General features: G+C 40.9%; 1 protein-coding gene across 1 annotated transcript in view; it reads right to left on the bottom strand.

Annotated features, from left to right (window-relative positions):
• Window positions 1-23018, bottom strand: part of FBN2 (fibrillin 2) — a 247755-nt gene that overhangs the window by 193801 nt on the left and 30936 nt on the right. The window contains exon 6 of the mRNA XM_074953067.1: window positions 4844-5041. Coding sequence (XP_074809168.1) covers window positions 4844-5041 — 198 coding nt within the window. The remainder of the gene's footprint in view (window positions 1-4843; window positions 5042-23018) is intronic.

Raw genomic sequence — 23018 nt, forward strand, 5'->3', positions numbered from 1 at the left:
ATAAAGTGCCCATTACGTTATGATATAGAGGCTCTTTGATGTATCAGTTCCTAATGGTTGGTGTCCAGTTTTTCCATTAATTTTTCTTATGACAGTGGCCAAATTACCTACTTAAGAGGAGAATTTCATTTCTCCATTTTTTACAATCCTTAAATAAAGCTAGAAATGGATTAGTGCTATCTCGTGTGTGTGTGTGTGTGTGTGTGTGTGTGTGTGTGTGTGTGTGTGTGTGTGTGTGTGTGTGTGTGTGTGTGTGTGTGTGTGTGTGACAGGAAGAGTCCTCCTGAGGCAAATAGTGGCACTCCCAATTAGAAATCACTAATCTGGTCTTATCTTTCATGCCCCCTTTCATTTCCACCCTCAACTCTCATCTTTAGGGATTTTAGCAACATATATAAAACTTCTTTATTGCTTATGAGGATTATTTAGACTGGATTTCAGTGAATTCAATGATTTCTCAACAAAGCTCATGTTTCTTACAGCCACTGTGTCGGGTTGAACCTGTAGGGCAGGGGTTCTCAGACCCCTCAAAGGGTCATGAGGTTATTACATAGGGGGTTGCGAGCTGTCAGCCTCCACTCCAAACCCCACTTTGCCTCCAGCATTTATAATGGTGTTATATTTTTAAATATATTTATTAAAAAGTGGTGATTTAATTTATAAAGGGTTACACTCAGAGGCCTGCTATGGGAAAGGAGTCACCAGTACAAAAGTTTGAGAACCACTGCAGTCTAGGGTGCTCCCAAGGGGTGAGGGTGAGCACCTCTCTCATCCCAGAAGTCCCTCGCTGGATGTAGACATTGAGTTGGTTTGCAGTGTGGGGTGTGGGCCTCCAGCTGTGAAGCTTGGGGAAGCAACCCTTCTAGATGCAAAAGGAGTTCAAATGAAAAAGATAAACAAAATAAAAGCAGTCCAGGCTCACCTTGCTGTTCCCTGCAAGGCAAAAGGTAAACAGTCTCTGTGCAGGGGGATGGGTTCCTAACACCGTGTGTGTCTGAGGCTTTAAAAAGGAAAACAAAGTAAAGATGATCCCTCTGCCTCTTCAAATGCTCCAGGCAGATCCAGGCAGCAGAGGCTCTTTAAGCAGCTTTCCTATTAAGCAAATTCTGCTCTGTGAAGCTAGAGAACTTCCCTCTGAATGCCACCTGATATTGGGCTTGAATCCTCACTTTTAAGGATCCACCCCGTTCAGGCTGGACAGGCCTCTTAGATGTGCTGGGCAGAGGCTGACTGTGCCCACAGGAGCTCTTTAACCCCCTTCCCTGGCTGGGATGGGAAGCTGTCTCACCCCACATCATCAATAAGGCTATGTCTACACTGCAATTAAAAACCCACAGCAGGCCTGTGCTAGCTGACTTGGGCTCACAGGGCTTGAGCTAAGGGGCTCTTTAATTGCAATATAGACATTTGGACTAGGGCTGGAGACTGGGCCCTAGGACCCTGACTCCTAGGCACCCTGCCCTGCTGAGCCACCTCTCTGGCCAGGTTCCATGAAGCCCCTGCAGTCAGGTTCCTTGGACCCTGGTGCACAATGCATCCTTAGAGCTTAACCCCTTCCTGCCCATGCTGTAGCCAGAGGTGGCTGGCTTATGTCCATGGCCATCAGCAGCCTGGAGATGTTAGTTGCCTTTCAACATTGTGCGGGCAGGAAGGGACAATCTGCTTCCAGTCACATGGCAGGGGAAAGAAGAGATGAGCTCTACAAAGACATAGGCCAGGTCATCCCTTCCTCACCTCCTCTTCCCCTGTGGCTAGAAGCAGCCCCCCCCTTCCGTCCCGTCTACACAGTGCCAAAAGGCTGCTGCTGGCCACATTCTCGTGTGAACCCTGGCAGAAATCGGGGGGTGGGTGGGGAAGGGAAGAGGCATATGACCCTGTGTGCCCCCCACACATGTTGCCTTAGGAAGATGTGGCGCCAGGTACCAGGAGAGGTGGGTCCATCCAGGAGGCCCAGCCAGGCATAGAGGGCGGAGAGCGCCGGGTCAGTTGGTCACCAGTGTGAGAGAGAGAGAGGTAGGTGTGTGTGTGTGTGTGTGTGTGTGTGTGTGTGTGTGTGTGTGTGTGTGTGTGTGTGTGTGTGTGTGTGTGTGTGTGTGACCTCTCCCCATGTGTGTGTGGGGTGGCGGGTAGGGATGTGTGGGTCACCTCTCGCCATGCGAACCCTACAGCCTTAAAAATAAAAAGGTAAATAAAAAGAATCCAACTATGCAGTATTTCTTTTTAACAGGGACTCAGTCAACTTGATGTTAATTTGAATGGTTCTACTGCATATTCTGATTGATTGCCGTTGAACTCACTTGAATACGAGTAATTTTATCAGGTGTCCCGTATTCAGCATATGGAAATATGGTCACCCTACCCCTTACCCTTCTCTTTACAAAGCTAAATAGATGAGCTCCTTGAGTCTATCACTAGAAGGCCAGTTTCCTAATCCTTTAATCATTCTGTTGGCTGACTGAAGTATTTATATTGGACTATTTAGAGAAAGGAGTTCTCCTTGTATAGCGGGGTGGTCACCCGCTCCAGCCCTGAAGGGGTTAAAACAGCCCTGGGAAAGGGCTGCCCCGGGGAGCCAATAGGCTAGGCTGATTGGGGAAGCAGCCACAGCTGAGGTCACGCCCCAATCAGGCCGCAGCTGGCCCTATAAAAGCTTTGGAGGGAGATGGACTTGGCTGCCTGGGAGCTCAGGGTACGGGGCGAGCTGAGGAGCGGAGCGGAGCCTGACAGAAAGGCCAAAGCAGGTCCTGGGCTGCAGGGAAAGGCAGCAGGTCCAAACCCTCCTTGCCAGTGATGAGTGGATTACAGACCACAGTCTGCCCCAGTGAGTGGGGGGGCTAAACGATGACTGGCAGTAACCACTGAGGCAAGGTGGGGATAGAGGGTTGGGGGTTCCCTGTGGAGGGGAGACCCAGAGACTGTGGGGGTACTGCAGAGGGCAGAACCCTGAGGTAAGGGGCACCAGGGTCTGGGAGGACATTGGCCAGCCAAGGGTGCTCCAGGGCTGGAGAGCTAATTCCCAGGACAACCAGCAGGAGGCTCCGCACCAGTGAGCCATCGCTTCGCTACACCTAGTTATAACCATTCTCTCTTGTACGGTGTTAGGCATTCTCTCAGTTACATCTGGGGATCTGTCTGTACAGAGACCACTGCAACCCAATCATGTTTTCTGAAAGGGCTTTGGGAAGCCGTAAGACTTACAAGATATTGACGCCCACAGACAGATCAGTGTATGTAGTTGATTTTGAGATTCCCCTCAGTAACAAACTTCCCCCATGTCTTTAATAGGCTATACCCACTTATGCTATTTTTACAAAAAGTAATAGTGCATACAATGATTATAAGAATCCATGAAAGAAACAGAAAGAAATCCACGTGTCGTCATCTTCTTGGTGCTGCATATTGACTGTAGGGTTTGAGGATTTCATTGGAGACATACGTCTTTCAGTGACACAATCTGAAGCCCAATTCACAATCCCAAACACAGGAATAACCCTGGTTTTCCAAAGGTGGTAAAGTGCCATTACTACATGCTATAAGCAGAGGTGTGAAACACTTTATATCCAATGCAACAAGCAGTCAGAGTGGCTTGTCAGATTGTAACCATGCATGTATTGTAATAACAGTTGATTTCAGATCTGATAATGAGTCAGACCTCACACTAGCTGTGGATACTTGCCCAGACAGTCAGAAAGAGAGATTGCCTTGGGGTCCTAGAACACTGACAGCAAACAAGATCCTGTATTATTTGTGTCTTGTGGCCAAACTAGAGAAAATGTACAGAAGTTATGTACTCTGGAGAGTATTTCTGCCAACTTGGCTGCTAGGAATCCCAGGAAAAGTACTGAAACAACAGTCTATAATTCATTACATATCTCAACCTGAGACTACCACCACCTATGCAACAGAAAGGAAGTAACCTCCTAATTATTTGGAATTTCTGCTATCTTTAGCCATTTCATTCAAACTGCATGTAGCTTAAGAAGTCAATCAAAGGAAGAGACAGAGCAGGCAAGACAGAAGCTTTCTTGATATGTATGCCCTCATCATATATATGAGGTCATCTGCGAGTGGAACAGTCAGTCACTGATTGCTAGAGAAAAGGCAGAAAGGGATGGTGCATCAGACAAGGAGTCTGACAGGACTTCTCAGTTCTTAGACCATTCTTTACCAGTCAAAGACACAGGGGGCTACTGCCCATTCACAAAGCAATGTTCCTAGTACTACATCTGCTAATGCACTCTTCAGCCTTTGAACCCAACTGACTGACAGATCTTGTAGTTGGAGCTACTGGTGGTTTGTGTGTCCCCAAGATTGTGCAAATAGGTAAGTAAATTAATAAATAGCAAAGATAAAGAACTAGGACCCCAACCACCATTTTACAGAGCAAACTGCTCAACAGTAACAAAGAGGCCATCACTTCTTTTTTCAAGACATAACTCAAAGTACATGGGCATTTTTACTTTAATCAATGGCCAGAGTGAGACACTCAGGTTCAGTAACTAGCATTATACCATGGCTGGTGGATGTGAGAGACAGCCCCTGTGTGTCTGTCTCTCATTATGTTCTTTGGGTTTATATTTTTCCCCCCCAATACCATTAGTTTCATTATTAGGTGCATGTATCCCAGCTAAAACTTTGGCGTTTCCAGGATTATTAGAATTTTGTGAATAACAAATCATAATAATTTTTCTGTGTTTATTATTTCTGAGATTCATGGAATCTCAATCTATGAAATAATGAATACTGCACAAAAACAACAGTAATTTGGTTTTAGGTGGATATGAGCTTTTCTAGACAACGTTCACGATGCAGTAACCATGCACAGCCAAACCAAAAGGCTTACCTTGGCATGCTCCATTGCGGATGTTAGGAATGAAGCCACGACGACAGGGCTGAGGCTGGGCAGGACACATCTCACAAGGATGGCCCCACGCACGTCCAATGGTTGCACAACAAAGAGTCTTCGTGCAAACAATGCCAGTCAGCTGGCCCTGACACATCTGGTTGTTGACCTGAGTGAAACAGGGGCCTGTTCTATAATCTGGAAAAGAAGAATGGAAAAAGGGAATGTCTGATGCAAACACAATGTTGCCTCAACCAACTGACCCACATAGCACAGAGGGAACAAATTTTTTTCCAACAAATATCAATGTAAAGAAAATACCAGCAGATCTTTGACATTTAAATCATGGTCTCATATGCAGACGTAATAGGAAACCTTCCACAAGAAGCACTAATTTTTGTAAAAATAAATAAATGCCAGTTCAAGATTTTAGCTATTATTGAGAAAGATGCTTAAAGATGAAAGGATTTCATCCCCCCAAAACTGAGCTTTTAGATGATCAAATGAAAATCAGCTGTAAAATTAATACTGTAATATATGAAAAGCTAAAAATAAAAAAAACAAACCATTTTATTAACTCCTGGGAGACCTGGTATTGGGATTTCCAGTTGCTGAGCAAATTAATTACAATTTACCAGAGGAAAATCCAGATCACTGGTACCAATGGGCTCACTTCAGATCAAATGAGGTCATCCAAGAAACAGTCACACAGCTAGCATTCCATTTGAAATACTTAGTACAAACTAGTGACTTAAACTGGATTGCATTCTGTGAGAAGCATGCAGTTATCATTTATTTTCATACAGAAGTGATAAGGAAAATGGAACTTGTACATGCTATGCTGATGAACTACTGGAAAAGACAAGCATTTGCAAATATGCAATTACAGATGTCACATCAAGTTGGTGAATTACAACATTTAGTAAAGAAAGCGTAACCCCCTCATTTTAAATCCCATTTGTTTGTAATGATTTGCATAACCTTGTCTCCACAAGTTGTGATTTATGGATAAGAATTCAATATTTATATGATCTGTCACAACCAGATGTATAATTTAGCAACTAGCATATTCCTCCTTTTTCATACAGCAATGGACAATAGGGATATTTTCCCCATAATATCTATGCGGTATTTTGGATTTTTCTAGAAATAAAGCCTTGGCACATTTCATTTTGAGATTATTTTAGATTACTACTGATCTTCTTTGTACCTTACATTTAACAAGTAAAAGCATAGACACAGATCCACCGTGCTGAGAGCAGGACTGAGGAGTGGAGAAAATGTGGCTCAAAGCCACTCTTGTATTCCCCTTATCCTTGTAGCACTCAATGTAAATCAGAGCCACTTCAGGACTGTTCAAATTTATGTTGATTTACAACAGTCCTCTAGGAGCCATTCCAGACCAACAGAAAGCAACGGTAATTTGTCCATACACACTCCTCCTGTGGCACATCCCTTAGGCTGTGCTGCTGACAGAGGATGACAGCTGATTATGCCAGCCCAGGATTCCCCCATAACAGAGATTCTCAGCTGCCCATTTAAGAAGACTTTACATTTCCTTTGCACCAAGGATCAGGCCCATATGGTTTATATTGTGATTAGCCCCATTCACTTCACTGCGTGTATTCACAGTGCATAAAGTTAAATGTGTGCATAAGTCTTTGCAGAATCAGGACCTAAATTATGATATAAAGGGGTTAAGAAAAAAAGTCTGAGGGTAGAGGATTTCCATCCACCTAGATAGTCTCAAGTGAATAACTATACTAAAATATTAAGACCTTTGTGCTTCCCCTGCCTTCTCTTCAATACTCAAATACACAGAGCAACTTTCTTTTTTTGGCTACAATACCTACATTATCTAAAGGAAGTGCTAGACATTAAAAAGGTCTCAGTCTGCCCTCTCCTCCAAAATACTGAGTGTATCAGCTCCACAACAGTTTCAGTTTTACTGAGGGCCAAAGTTCTTCCCTGTCAAACCAATGACTGTTGCATTTTCTTAAAATGTACAGAAGTTATATACCTCTGATTGATAAGAGAAGACAGTGACCTTGTCACACAATAGACTCATACAGGAATGACTAATATTTGAAATATGGACAAATTCCATAAATCCCATCAGGGATTTCAGTACCATGAATTCATTGTGAATCTTGCCTGAATTTTAATTAAAGGCTAAGGATTAGGAAAGAGCTCGATCATGTGTTACCATTGTGCACTCCCTTCATGAAAGTTTGTGCAGGTGTCATGCAGCTTGAGGGGAATATCACATGGTACATTGCTTTCAGCTTTCAAATCATTGTCGATGATCAGGTTACTTTGAGAAAATACAAATGCTATCTGAAGAAAAACAGAACTGTTCCGAAAATAAGAATGTAAAGATATGGGGTGAAATCCTGGCCCCATTAAAGTCCAATGGAAGTTTTGCCATTAACTTCAATGGAGCCAGGATTTCACCAGTGGAAAATAGTATGCTCTTTAACAAAGACAGGTATTGCAATTAATTACGGAGTATGAGCTATAACAAAATATAGTCTCCTTGGCATGTGAAGGCAATGTTCTTCATATACACAGCAAGAGGTTTTAATACTATTACTTCAGTGAGCAGACTTCCATTCTAACATCCAATTGAAAAATACTGCTATATACAAAATGACTACCAGAACCGCATTTATTATTTTTTAAATGAGGGGAAATTATTATTAATCCTGTTTATAATGATAGTGCCTAAGGGCCACAGGAGCAAGGCCTCCTTGTGCAAGGCACTGTACAAACACAGAGTAGTAAATGGTCCCTGTTCTAAAGCGCTTACAATCTAAACAGAGAAGACACATGCAGGGTGGGGGAAGGAGTGTGCACTCTGTGGTGGCAGCAAACATCATGGCAGTTCTGGTTTTTGTTATGGCTTGGCTTAACCTAGGAGGGGATAAGTTAAATGGAAAGAACAGGGAAAGGAAGGGGGGCTGGGCAGAGTCTAGAGCGTAAGAGGGGCAGGTATAGAGTGAAGCTGTGGGTTAACTGACTGTGAAGAAGGAGGTGGTAGAGAGTTGGAGCAAACAGCCAATCAGCACAGGGCACAGAAAGTACAGTCAAAATTGCAAAGAGTTCTCTGACTGTCCAGAGGTCTCTGCTTTGGCTGATCTTGTTGCTACTGGCTGGAGTCTCAGGCTGGCTTCTCTCTGAAGTCTTCCCCCAAGACCCAATAGTCCAAGTGCCTCCAGAGTAATGGGGGCCTGCCCTGGAACAGTTCTGGATGCAGGGGATGTTGGAGGGAGAGATACCCCAGCTAGAACCCACTTTACCCTCTCACCTCCTCCAGTGCAATTGTCCCCAAGTTTGAGGAAAGAGGTACAGCCTACTCCTAAATGGGTACTCATGTCTGCATTAAAAGCTGAGTTAATGTGTGCCTGCGTTCTGACTGTCAGCAGCCTAAGCATTGCTCTGCATGAGGTCTAGTCATGACAGGAATGACCACGAGTGATATGGTTAAATCCTTTGAGGCTTCAGAACAAGCAGAACTCCACACCAACCAGATTCAGAAACATGTGGAGCTGAAAAGTTGTCTTAAAAGGGCATGGGTGGAAAATAAGTAAAAGGAATATCTATGAGCCACCCTATATGGAAAAATGGTTTACATAATTAAACTGAATCATAGACTATGGGAGTGCCCAAAGGTACAAGCACTCTGTGATGAGGTGAAAACAGAATGGGGTTGTATTACATGCAAAGTATTGTCGTCATTGATGATATCAAACAAGACACATCATACCAGAGGTACAGAAGTATTTTAGGGGTCACTGCTGCTAAGAGATTAATTCCTGTGTAACAAGCGCCACGCTGGCTCGTCAGCAAATACAAAATCTGGGAACTGCAACATTAACAGCATGAATTTCTATTACTCAAGATAAATGAATAATTCTTGTAGCTGCAGTAGACTCTCATCCTCTCTGGACAAGTCACTAAAAGGAGGATATATAACACTGAGCAGTGGGTTACCATTGCACAATGGAAACAGTTCATATCTAATATAGGGTAAAATTCCTTCCACCTAACTAAAGTCTGAGCATTTGGATTTTTGGTTGTGGAGGTAAGGAACCTAATGTGGCTGCTGCATAAGTCCCCACAGCCGAGGTTCCCAAACTTCATTGCACTGAAACCCCCTTCTGAAAACAAATTACTACAGGATCCCAACGGGGGGACTGAAGCCTGAGCCCACTCAAGCCTAGTGCCTCGAGTAGGGGTGAAGGGGTTGGCAAAGGCAAAGCCCAGCAAGTTTAATGCCAGTCCTGGCAACCCCATTAAAATGAGGTCATGACCCACTTTGGAGTCCCAACCCATGGTTTGAGAACCACTGCTTTAATAGGTTGGAATACTGGCTGCAGCCCTTCTGCACCAGTTGTGCAAGGTATTGGAGTCCCTGCATCTACAGGAACATAGATATACAGCCCATCCCCTGTTCTATCTCTGAATTGCCCATAAAGTAACCTTCTGCACCAGCCTATTCAGAGCTGGCATTGAAACCATTTCCATGACCTGCAGTGGAGCACATAAGCATCCCTGTGTGGCTACTCAGTGTGCAGACTCCCTCTGCAAAGTTTAAGCAGTGTGGATGGTCTTGTCCTGGCCCGCTGCATCAGGGGTGAATGCCATCTCTAGTGTGCTGAAGTGACAATTTATTGTCTCAATTTTGAAAACTAGCTCTCATCAGGTCTGCTAAATCTTACTGTCATAACTTGTTGTATCACTTCTATACAGATTAGTATGGTTGGGGGCTGGTGCTGTCTGGTATGTATGTCACTTTAGTGCCCCAAAGTAAACTTTTTAAAGAGGACATATTAGATAATGTGGACCAACTATAATATGGACAGAAGTATAATTACAAGCTTTGCTATGTAAAACTCTGTTCTCCTCAGGAGAATGTGGGGCTGCTGTAGGCCCCCACAAACACTAGCAGACTAATATTTAATTTTGCTAAACTCATGGCTTATTCAAGTAAATTAGGAGCCCACTTCTCTCCTAAAAGACCTAAAGATTCGGTATGTAAATCCTCTACACTGCTCAAACATTATACCTAAGGCGGGTTCATTCCCATGGAGGAGTTTGGGGAAGGAGATCGGGATTATGACCAGAACACAGAGAGACTGGGTGCACATATTAGGTGAGAGGATGGGGGATATTAGGGGAGTAATATATTGAGAAACCTGGAGGAGACAACCCAAATCACTATGGGACTCAAGTTGTTATAACCAGAGAGTTCTCTATTGGCAAGAAGCAATCGTTATGCCATATCACTGGATACTAGGGCACAAGCATTAGATATCATGCTAACATCTATACGGCCCCCAGTGGCTGCCAGGTCTGACTCTATACTAATTAGACTCCTAATTACATGTAAAAGAATTAACTTCCTTCTAAAATTGCAGTGACACTGAAAAGGACTTAGAGGTAATAGTAGATAACCAACTGAGAATGTGCACTCAGTGCAATTCTGAGGCTAAGTCGAGGAATGCCATCTTTAGATACATAGTCAGGGGAATATCAGATAGGAGAAGGAAGGCAGTATTGCCTTTGAATACTGCATTAACAAGACCACTACTGGAATACTGTGTTCAATTCTGGTGCCCACACTTCAAAACAGATGTTGAAAAATGTTCAGACAAGAGCTACAAGAAGGATATAAAGTCTGGAAAACATGCCTTATAGTGAGAGACTATAGAAACTCAATCTACTTAATTTATACTAAAGGAGGTCAAGAGATGACCTGATCGTGGACTACAAGTGTCTAGATAAGGATGAGATTTCTAATAGATGGCCCTTTAATTTAACAAAGTCATAAACAAGATCCAACAGTGGAAAGCTGAAGGTAGACAAAATTCCAACTAAAAACAAAGCACAAATGTTTAAATGGTGGTAATAAAACATTGGAATAACACACTGAGGGAGGCAATGGATTATCCATCATGGGAAGTTTTTAAATCAATGCTGGGTGTCTTTCTAAAATGTGCTATAGCTCAACCAAAGTTATGGGCTTGACGCAGAAATTATTGGGTGAGGTTCTATGGCCCATGTTACGCAGGAGGTCAGACTAAATCATCATCATGGTCCCTTTTGGCCTAAAAGTCTACAAAACCATTAATCAGATTTTCCATGTGGGTTTTCAAGTCTTACTGTTAGGTGTTTCTTCATTTGTTCCGTTTTCAGTATTGCTACTGGAACAATTCTGCCAGAGAGCACTGATGGAACATATGCTATAAATTATTTGCTACTTAAAGTCTAAATGCCCTGGTGAGAGAAGGTGATTTACTCCTGCCATGTATATTATTCATGGATTTCTTTGTCTCAGAAAACTGAGTTCAGTATGTATTGTGACTTGAAGACTGACAAAACTTCTGTAATGATTAAAATTATAAATAAAATGTAAATTTAAAAACAAAAGAGCTTTTCTTGGCATAGAAAGCACAGGAATGGAGAAAATGGAAGTAGCATACAGTACTTATAAATCTGTTTTGAAATTACCAACAGCATTACTGTTCTTTATGTGCATTCTGCATTAACTCAATGGGCCTGTCTACACAGCAACTAGACACCCACGGCTGGCCCATGCTAGCCGACTTGGGCTCGCGGGCTCTTTCATTGCTGTGTAGACTTCTGGGCTACAGCCCAGGCTACACCCTGAGCTTGGAAGTCCACACAGCAATAGAACACCCCCACAGCCTGAGCAGGCTGATATGGGCCAGCCGTGGGTTTTTCTTTGTTGTGTAGACATACCCAATTAGTCTCTATATACACGGATGTACAAATATTTTTCTTAGAATTTTATTTGATTTTAAAAATCAATTCTGTGCTATTTAAATAAACCTGCCTGACACACAAGTCTGTTCTCATGGTGGGGAACATAAGAATTGCTGTAGTGGATAAGACCTGAGGTCCATCTAGTCCAGTATCCTGTCTTTGACAGTGGCCAGTACCAGATGCAGCAGAGGAAGATATAGAACCCCACAGTAGGCTGACGTGTCCCCCTCATTAGGTCTCATCATGGTCTCTAATAGGAAGAGATTGGCTTAAGCACTGAAGCACAAGGTTTAATATGCCTTTCAAAATTTGTTGTAATTAATTATGACAACTCTGGATATTTTGATATGCATATTAATATCCAATCCTTTTTGAATTTTGTTAAGCTCTTGGTTGCAATGACGCCTCTTCTGGCAATGAGTTCCCCAGTTTAATTGCTGTTGTCCAGCAATTATGGTCAGATCCTCCTGAATAGCCACAAAGAAATGTCTGCCTGCCTCAGCAAGATGGAGGGAGGAAAGAGCAGGTAAAAGAGTAAATAAATGAGACCCCACAGACTTACAAAGTCTCCATTAGAAGTTATTTGGGGGAAACCTAAGCATGGAGCCCTCTTCTCGGCAGGGATGTGCTGACAATATTTTAATAAGCTGTTCCCATATAGGTCCGAACCCTGCAACTGACCCTTCTTTGGCAGATCCCAGCATCGACACAGAGATCATTGATGCTAACAGGGCCCCATAGGGCATGTGAAGTGAATTGTGGTTTAGGGCCTACGCTTATGAGAACCCTAGTAAACAGGGTGTATCTGTGCTAGAGATGATTACTGAGGGACTCACTGCAGATTCTCTAACTTTCTCTCTCATTTAAACAATCACTTTCTTATAACAATAACTAAAGAGGGAGGTAGCCTGGCTTGACAAACATATTTAACTGTACTTGGCTGTAAATGTTTACACTTTTATTTCTGAAGATTTACTAAGAATATTAAGCCTAGTGTTCAGTATATGCAATACAAAAATGCAATCGAGGCCTTGTATAGGGACTCTGGGACATCGCTACCTTAAAAAAAATTCCTGTCATTTCATACAAACTGTTCCATTCCAGCTCTAAACCAAATTTGCCCTTCAAAAGGACTTTAATAATCCCCAGAGATAAATCGTGACTGACAGGCATGATTTAGGAGTAACCAGGGAGGGGATGAGCAAGGAAATCTCAACCCTCCCTTCATTTTGGAGACAGAATTGTACCCAAGGCTCCAAGGACCTCCCAGGAGCTCACTCCCACACATTAGTGCCATTAGATAAACAGATGATTGGAGCATCCAGAAATTAGACAGGACTGAAGGGTGGCAGAGCACTTCACCAGGCTCACCATTAGGGCTCACACTTAATTTTATTCCACAGGACAAGTAATCACACTGGGGGAAATTCACTCCCCTCAGAGTCCAGGTACTACCAGGCACTGTGTTGGTAGTTAAATCCATATTGGCAGAGTAGAAGGATGAAATCCATGTTTGGGAAGAGAAAAATACAATTAAGAGGCTGTGGGATGCAGACCCTACCTGGCTGTTGTTACGTGCTAAAGTAGCAGTTGCTGACCCTACAATAAACCCTACATGGGATGCAGTAGCTTTCATTCCTCAACCTGCCCCAACACTCCTCCCTATGTTCATGTATGGAGCCAGTGTGTAAACTAGCTCCACAGAAGTCAAGGGGGCAGAGGTCTCTGTACACAGCTGCCTGCAATCAGAAACACCTGCTCAGGGATATAGAAGGGATTTTGCAGTAGACAGGGACTTGCATGGTCTCTTTGTCAGTCAGTTAATTTAACCCCATTGTGATATGTGTTGAACAACACTGCTCAGTCATCTTGCAATGTCATAACATCACAACATATGAAATAAATTCACAACTCAACTGCAGGGCAAGCAAGGTCAGCAGGCCAAGGAATGTACCACCAGAATTTGGGACTCTCTCATGGATTTGGGGAGGGTAGACAATTTAACCAGAATTTTTATGTTCATATTAAAAGTTGAGGAAACTGGGCCTGGCCTTGCTTAATTTTTCATCTGAGCAAGGGAGAAGGGGCTGATGATATATAAATTTATAACTGAGGTTAGACAATGAATCTGAAACTTATGCATATGCAAATATTCTTTCATGTACAGCCTGAGTTCACTATCTGCAGATCACGAACTGCAGTTTGCAAAAACAAGTTTAAACATTAAAGGAACAAAGTTTGTTTTATTAAAGATTATCTAAAATTATTTTTCCTTTGATATTTTAATTACTCTAATATGGAAAGGTGTTTTTTTGTGGGTTGTGTGGTTTTTTTTTGTTTGTTTGTTTTTTTGCAGTAAGACTGAGCTGCAAACATTGAGGAGGTGCCATGAGGGAGGTTTCAAAGATTTAGAACAAGAAGTTTGATGGATTGTACTGGTTTAGGCCTCATAAATAAAAAGCTTCCCCCCCCCCCCCAAAAGGTGACATCCAACAAATTGGGGAGAAAAGATTGTTGGCTGAAAATAAGAGCTAGTCTCCAGGAAAAAGAAAGGAACTTGGCAGGACTATTAATTTCTCTTGAGGAAAAAAAAGTCTCCGAGCAGTACAACTATTTAGACTAAGAACTTTATATAAACCAAAACTTGAATATTAGGTCTCCCTTTTTAGGGTTTGCTGATTTTCAGCAATTCTAAATGCTAAACTCTTAATTTAAACATTTAATGCAGTTAAGTTTGTGATACAGATAAAAGACAATTATTAATACAGTTCATTTTAAACAAACATTCTGAACACTGAAAAACTCAGCTAAGTCCAGAAAAATCACTTGAATTCTGTAAAATATTATTTGAAACAAAAGTTATTACAGATCAGTATAAAACTTTGATATCTAAAAAGGCTAAATCAACTGAAACATTTTAAAATATAGAACAAATCTATTCCAAAGGCATAAACTCCTCCATACAGCTGACAACTTTCATTTTCCAGCTTAAGTTTACTACCAGTCTAGCAATCCCACATGACTGTTTCTGACTGTATTTTGTGATGCAATACTTTCCATCACACAAATGGATGTCTGTGATTGATTAGGCAATTTAACACATGTACTGCAATTAAAACGGGGAGAGAACTTTAATTTAAAGAAAACACATATTTAATGCAGCAGTATATGTGGGCTTTATAGATTTTAGCAGAATTACAGTTTCTACCACACTGTCAGGTTCATTCGAAGCACATTCTCATTTTCCTTTTGCTGGAACTAAGAAGGTAACTGTTTTCCAAAAACAACATTCCAGGGTTTGCACATCTATTTTAGTAAATTGATATTATGTCAGCTTTAAGTAGATGAAGGATACTACAATATTCAAAATATCATCTGCAGATCAGAAAGCTTTTTTTTTTTTCCTAAACACATGAGGAATATTTTGGCACAGTGTCAAGAAAAAATAATTTTTTCAAAAAAAAAATTTTGCGTTTATTAGTTTGAGCTTGGCTTAGTTTTTGAACAAATACACACTTTCAAATTTCTACATATAAAACTTACATTTAAAATATATAAAATTTTCTAAACGTGAAGATATAAAAAAAAGCAGAGAAATGTAAAAAACATTTGCTCTTGAGCCCAACTAAAAATCATGAATGATGAAATAAAGGGAAGAAATAACTGCTATGAAGAAACTTTTGACGTATGGAACTGCAGAATCATAAAATGAGCGCTAAAGTGCTTCATGCTTGGAATCAAAGTCTCTATCCTTGGAAAAGAATGTTCTCTCAATCCTGGCTCCAGCAAGAACTTTAATTTTTTTTTAAGTTTACATCCTTCATCCAACTCCTGCTATCATTTTATAATTGCTCCTATATACTGTGTGTGTCTGACTTAAGTCTTGCATTATAATCAAGATACACTGAGTGAACACTGAATTCATAAGCAAACACACAAGAAAGCGTGTGCTAAAACAAGCTCAGGGCTTGATTACCACCAACATACCCCTTGCATGCGTGCGCGCACGCGCACACACACTAGAGCCCATAGGGGAATATGAAATAAGAAGAAAATCTCTGCAAAGTTCCCCTATACCGCACTGCAGTTCCTACATACTATTCTAAGGTTAAGGATTTGATGTGTGGGGTCCACTGCTTATCATGCTGACCAATACTGTGTAATTGTTTCCTTAGGCTCCCCCATGTGTCTGTTTGTGTCCACCTATTATCTCTGGTCTTAAACTCAGATTGTAAACTCCTTGGGAGCAAGGACGGGTTTTTTTGTTCTGTGCTTGTACTATGCCTAGCACACTGGGGTTCTGGCCCACAATGGGACCCCCAGGTGCCACTGCAATGCACATAATATATAACAAAACCCACATTCTGTCTGGGGAGTGAGGTCTCCCTGCCCGCAGAACAGTCTGTCAGGCATGTCCCTACCCCTGAGGATACCAGGAGATCAGAGGGAGGCCAAGGCCATTTGCAAAGAATCTGTGCCTCTGCACTGGTCCTGGCTCCCAATGGTCCCCAGATACCCGTGGCAGGAAAAGTACATCACCACCAAGGAATCTCCCTGGCTGCACCTGCTGCAGACCTTCCTTTAATGGGGATCCCCACTATGGAGGTCTCAACAGGAGAGATAATATAGACCCAGGCTATATTTTTTTCATGGTAAGCTTTATCCTTTGTCACCATTTCTTTTCTACATATTGGAAAGCAAACATTCCACCAATGTATTCAGATAAATTTCTGCTAAAAAGTCTGTAAAGCTCCTTGGGTCAGATTTTGCAGTGCTACACCAGAATAAATCCAAATAAGCTCCACTGATGAGATCTGCCAGACTGCCAACCAAATCACATTGAAGAGTGGGAGACAGCAGCAACGTCATCCACTGTAACCCTGATTGGGCAACAACAGCTGCCATGCTGCTACGCCATGGCAATGGATTCCTCCATTCCCCTACCCCTGCTGAACCTCCCTACCCCGCACAAAACCCTGTAACTCAGGCTTGGTTCACAAGCCAAGATTTGCCACTAAGAAAATAAGATACTGCTTAGCAAAACACAGCCCCTGCACAATCAGACCAATGTTCATTATAACCTTGAATTACTTGATATTCCAAATAGTGAACAGGGCAATGCCTTAGCTATGCCCCTGGGGATTGGGGGTGGGAATCTTTCCTTTAGACCACGTATTTAATCCTGGAGACTTAAAATGCCACCTATTCTGCAGGGAGAGTGTTGGTTTTTTTAGGAAATCAATGCTATTCAGTGGAATTCACCCTCCAAGATTGGAAATCCCCAGTAGGCAAGGTGGAATTTTAAGGACTGCACAAAGAATGAGTACCTGGAATACTGAAGATAGAATCTAGAAATCCCCTCCAAATCTTTATTCATGCCAGTAGTCCCACTGAAGACAACATAGCTACTTATTTAATTAAAGACTGCACATTTGAGTAAGAGTGTTCAGAATCAGTACCTCTAAGTAAACACCCTAACACTTATTATTCGTAGAACCTCTGAACCTAGAGATTCACACTAGGACATTTTTCAATTATTCAGGTATAAAGCAGCAGCCAGGACAATTACTTTAAATCTGCATTTTCCCCCCATAGCTGCAAAACACAAAAGCAATTGTATGTAGTTTATTCAAATTTTCCTGTTAGGTGGACCAGTGATTCAAAGTTATTGCTTTTTTTACCACTGGTGACCTATATTCAAATCCTTGCTAGGTCAAAAGTGAAAACTGAGTTTGATGTTTACATCTGAGTCCCTATTTGGCCATATCAGTCAGCATACAGTTTGGCACTGTTAGGCATGACTGGGAGCCTCTATTCAAGTAAGGCACTACACGAAAATATCAGGGGTTTTGTGGGTTAAGACTTAGGTGAATTAGCATGTGTCTTATACAGACCAACTTCACACTATGCCTGGCTCTAACCAATGTGAGAATTCCTTCAACATTCACCCAAATTTTTTGAAGAAAAAAAAAAGAGAAAAATTATTTCAATAGCAAATCCTGCTCAAACTAGAGAAAATATACATTTTAAAAAACAAAAACAAACTAGAAACCCTCTAAACACAGTCCTGCAGCTGCACTCAGTCATTAACTTCATGCAAAAAAAAAATTAAAAAACAGAGGGACTTAACTATTTCACAGCTGCCAAAGTCTCATGTCCAGCTGGAAGAGGAACATTCCCCAAGATGCCTGCCATAACTTGGTTATCCTGACATTCTGTTGGTTCACTAGAAACAGCAGTCAGTGTTTTTTATTCACAACACCCTTTCTACTGACAGGAATAAGGACATTTTCCTCATTTTGCAACCACTGGCCTCAATGCTACAACAGGATCTTCCAGTGTGAATCAATTAGGCTCATGTAAAGTCTTCAGTGGGACTGTAGGACCACTGTTGATAATCACCAGGAAGTAGGACAGAAAGTAAAAAGGAGACAATTCTGAATTCACCAAATTGGGTCTATGAGGAGCTAACATGTCACCTTTGCAATACCCTAACCTATTACTCTGAAGTGGAGGAAATCAGATTTCCCTCTAAAACACAGTCTTTTCCAAGCTTCAGAACAATGTTACTGATCTGCTTTTACCCCATAGGAGACATGTTCAATCTCACTACATGCTAAAACAGACATCTGGACAGTTCTTCTCTACAGATTGTTAGTTATTAATGATAGCTTTCTGAATGCTTTCTAAATTTCTAAAAAGTAATGATAGCTTTCTAATCAGTGGTAAAGGAAGAGACATTCTTAAATTCAAGAATTTAAAATGGACCAAATTTAAAAAACTTTTAATGCCTTGATTAAACTTCAAATTTAAAGTGAGGTACAATTAAAGTAATAAACTAAAGAGACATAGGTTACTGCTCACTGACAAAATTATGAAAACTGAAAGACATTTTAAAATCCAATATAACTGTTCGTCATTATACTCGATTCACTTTTCACACTTTTTCCCCCCAACTTCAACAACAAAAACAAACTAATCATTTGCACTTTTTATGTTGTACTTGTCAGTTTCCCTTTCTGGTTCTCATGTACTAGCGCAATGCTACAACATTTGGGTTGCAAAAATATAGACAAGTGTTTAAATCCAAACAGTGGCCCTAAATCTGCATTTTCTACTAAAGCAAAACTCCCAGTAGCTTCACTGGGATTTTGGTCAGATTAAGTAAAAGTTAGTCTTTGGTATATAATTTGAAATTCCAATCAGCACACTACTAATACATTACTTTGTTTGAATTCTTTGAGACACTTTTCCTCAGAAACCCCCTTCTGCTAAAAGACAACTTGAGCTTTACAATTATCTTGGATTTTCCAATGATAGTCCAAAATCCTCTATTTACTGATATTGAAAATAACTGTAAAGCAAAGACTACAGAGCATAAAGTGTCTTCACTCAGACTCAAACACGCCACAAGACACGCACACACTCACAGTTCATAACGCTGTTGGCTATACTTTTGCCACTTCCACTTTACAACTTTGTAATAGAATCGGGCACTGCTGACAAGCACAGAATTACTCATTCAGTTAGAATAGTAACTTAGTAGAATAGCAGCCTAAACATGTTTAAAGCTTCGTATCCGTGCATCAGTATTTCTACAGAGGTATAAAGTTCCATTATAAGCCAATACAAAGGTGAAACAATACCTCCCAAATCCAAATGCTCTTTCTCACTTCCCCCATTGGTATTTCACAGGAGGCCTGATCCAACTCCACTGAAGTGAGTAAGAATCTTTCCATAGGACTTAAATAAAGGTAGATTGTGTCCAAGCTTCTGTTCTCAGTTTTCTTATTCTTCCCCCCCCCCTCAGTAAACCCCACATCCTTCCTCCCCTGACATGTCCTTCTATGTCTTTTCTTGTATTTGTCGTCTTCTTCAAAATGTAAGCACTTTGGGGCAGGAAACATGGGTTATTTGTGTTTTTAAAGCACCCTGGGAATTTATGGCAGTATAGAAATGTTTTATAACAATAAATACCTATAACAGTTTTCGCACATTATATGCAAATCTCTATGTAGCTCTAAAGATATTGTGCTCAGGGTGTCATGATTCAGCTTATTATAATTATAGGCAAATATACTTAATTTAGATTATGAGAAAACTACTCCCACATAACTGGCTCGGAGTGGGTATATGAGATAGACTAGTAAAAAATATACATGGATAAAGAAAAGCTTGCTTTGGAGAATAAACTCTTGTGGACCAAATACTCTTCTGGTTTTAATGAGCTGAACGCTCTTGAACTGTTATTTACATGAGCAGAACAGTTTCACCTTTTAGTTTAAAAACTGCAAAGCTCAAATAATTAAAATTAAGAAGGGCTGTTTGACCAGTAAATTTAAATTATATATGCTCAATCAAGTGACTAATAAGAAGCTCTCTAGTTTTCAATGGTCTTTATTTTACTATAGATTGTAAGAATGCTTACTGAACGTAGAATGTCCACATCAGTTCAGTTTATGCAAATAGACATGAATTGAATTATGATTTAGGCAAATATATGTAACAGTGTGACTCCAATCCTAGGCTATGTCTGAATTGCATTTGGCATGAGAGCGCAAGAAAGCAAGAGAGCGCTTTGCATCACCCCTGATCCTAGGGTTAGCTGGGATCAGGCCAATGACTGGTGAAAGCCACTTGTCATAAGGATCCAGCAGTTGGGGATTGCCAGCACACAGGAATGCCATGGCTATACTGTTTCCTCCATTCCAGACCCAATCCCTAGTTGGGAAGTGGGATGTGTAGTAGCATGGGAGCAACTAAAGCAGCTTTAAGCCATGCCAGGACACTTCCAATGGCAGGACTATGGAGGCATTATGGAGCTTTACATCACCAGAGCGCTACAGAGCTGCATAGCAGGATATGTCCTTACAATAAGAAAAATAAAGAGGCTGATTATCACATGGGTATTATTAAAAAAAAAGTATGAACATAAATTACTGCTCTACCAATGTTCAAGGAAGTTAAAGAATTAAAGGACAAGTAAATAGAAAATTTAATTTCTATCAACTGACAAATTTGTATAACTTATTCTAGTTCTGAAATGGAGCTTGAACTTTTTCTTTTAATAGGTGCTTTAAAATGTAGTATTTTTTTCATACAGCAGTCAATAAGAAAATACCTGTACAGTATAAGTTTTAACAGCATTTTTTTTCTGTTTGGGATACTAATCTTCAGGTTTTCAGTCTGCCAAAGTTCAAAAAGAAGTTGTTTCTCAGAAAAGAAAACATTTTCAAGTTTCAAACGGTAGAAATTTTTTTTACTGGAAAATGTCTTTTCCATTGTTACATTTTCTTATAATCAGATGTTTTTAGTGAAGTTGGGAGGCCTTTCTTAACTCTCCATTTACTATAGATATTCCAGATTAAGATGGAATTAGGCAAATACTTAGAAGCAGTCAACTTTTTGGGCAATGCACTGCTATGTGAGATATAGATATGATGTGACAGTTGTTATAAATGTTTTAAAATATGTATTGAAGTATGATCTACGACTTACCTTACTAATAGGTTGAAATTAGGTCATAAAATTAACAGATCTCATTTTAATTTTCTTCTAGATTTTATGTTCAAGGTATGAAAAAATGAAACAGATTAAACTCTCTCTCAAAGTCTTATCAGATATGGCAGGGCAACTTAGATTTAGAACATTACAGAAAGAGCAGACGCAGTTTCATATCCTGGCTATCGAAAGTAGCATTTTAGATCAAAGCTGTACATCAGACGTGATCCCCAAAAATATGACTATAAGGCCAAGCTCTGGTAAGCAGTGAACAACCCATGGAACAGGACTCGGTAATGCAAAGTGAACTGAGGAATGGAATTACTCATCCCTAAACTAGAGTAGATGCTGCAAACGCTGTATGGGGATGGAAGCAGAGACAATCCTGCCCAACCCATATAAAGGATTAATCATGAAGGGAATAAAAGAATGGAAAGGAAGAAGCAGGATTCAGGGTGACAGCCTTCCTAACAAAAGGAAGCTGTTTAGTGTAGGCCTGGAAGGCAGTGGCTCCCAGAGGCCTGAGAATTGTAGCCTGTCCAAAAAAGAGAGAGAGCAGCAAGACTTCTCTGAGGAGTCATCTGTAGTCTAAGCTTCCTGGTTTTCTGACTCAGAATTTCCCTGATGCAGGGGTGCTGGAACAATTTATATAGTAGAGGTGCTGAGAGCCATTGAACCAAACTGTAAACCCCTGTATATGATAACCACTTCAAGACAGGGGATGTGGTAGCACCCCCAGCACCTATGCCCTGATGTAAGAGAAAGCTTGGAGATCAGCTCTGCATGGATTTTTCTCTTTTAGTTGAACTCAAACTCTTTGAAAGTCCAGTGAATTGAAGAGATTCTCTAGGCCTTCCTGAGGGAAATGAAAGGCCTAAGAATAGCCTGGTAGTTATATTATGCCCTGATTTTCAAAGGTGCTCAGCAGCTCCCATTAAAGTCAACGGGAGGTGCAGGTATGCAGCATCTTTGAAAACTGGGCCACTTAATCCTAATTAGTTCTGACAAGTTAAGAATCAGTACAGTATGGGAGAAATGTAAAATTATTATGTAGTTACTGTTATCTGTTCAAATATGCTATTAGTCCTAACAGACATTAACCACCTGTTTCCTAAGAAGAGAAAAAGGCGTTCACCCGTGTTCATTGCAAGGCTATACTAAGCTACTGATTACCAAATCTATGCTGCCTCAACTCTGAGTAAGTGTAGTGGATATATTTATTCATCCACTGACTAGAGCGATGAATGCTTTTGTCATCATCCACTTGTATAGGACATGTAATATTACCATACCACACTTAAAAATGAAATGAAGATTTACATAAACATAAAGCTGTGAACACATGGGAAAAATTTTCATGCATTAAACTGTGAAGTTAAATTATGATCATAGGGAAACGTTTTTATAAATCCACTGACGATGAAGTATCCACAGTACTGATAGAATTGCTTTGACCCCATGCTAATGGTGAAACTGCTGCTTTTGCCTCATAACATAGATGCACAACAGCAGCAACTCTAAGTTAACCGCACCTAAAGTGATAGTGTACAAGTCTATCCATCATCATTGTGGGAAGAAGTCTGAAGAAAGATCTTACAAGCTCAGAATGTAGGGCTTAATCATGCATCTTTTAGTGCCCTAATGTACTAACCCGGAAGCCAGTAAACTTGAAAGAACAAACAAACAGGAGGGCCAAAATTTTTAGAAGTGCTCACTTATTCTGGGTGCTTCCATTTTTGGGTGCTCAGTTTGAGACACTTGGCCTGACTTTCAGCAGTACTGGGCACTTGCGGTTTGCCTTGACATCAGTTGGAATTAGGGTACTCAATACCCAGGAAAAAAATCAAACCCCAAGGGTATGTCTAAACTGCAGCTGGGAGGTATG

The sequence above is a fragment of the Natator depressus genome, chromosome 5, assembly GCF_965152275.1.
Source record: "Natator depressus isolate rNatDep1 chromosome 5, rNatDep2.hap1, whole genome shotgun sequence".
Taxonomy (NCBI): Eukaryota; Metazoa; Chordata; order Testudines; family Cheloniidae; genus Natator; species Natator depressus.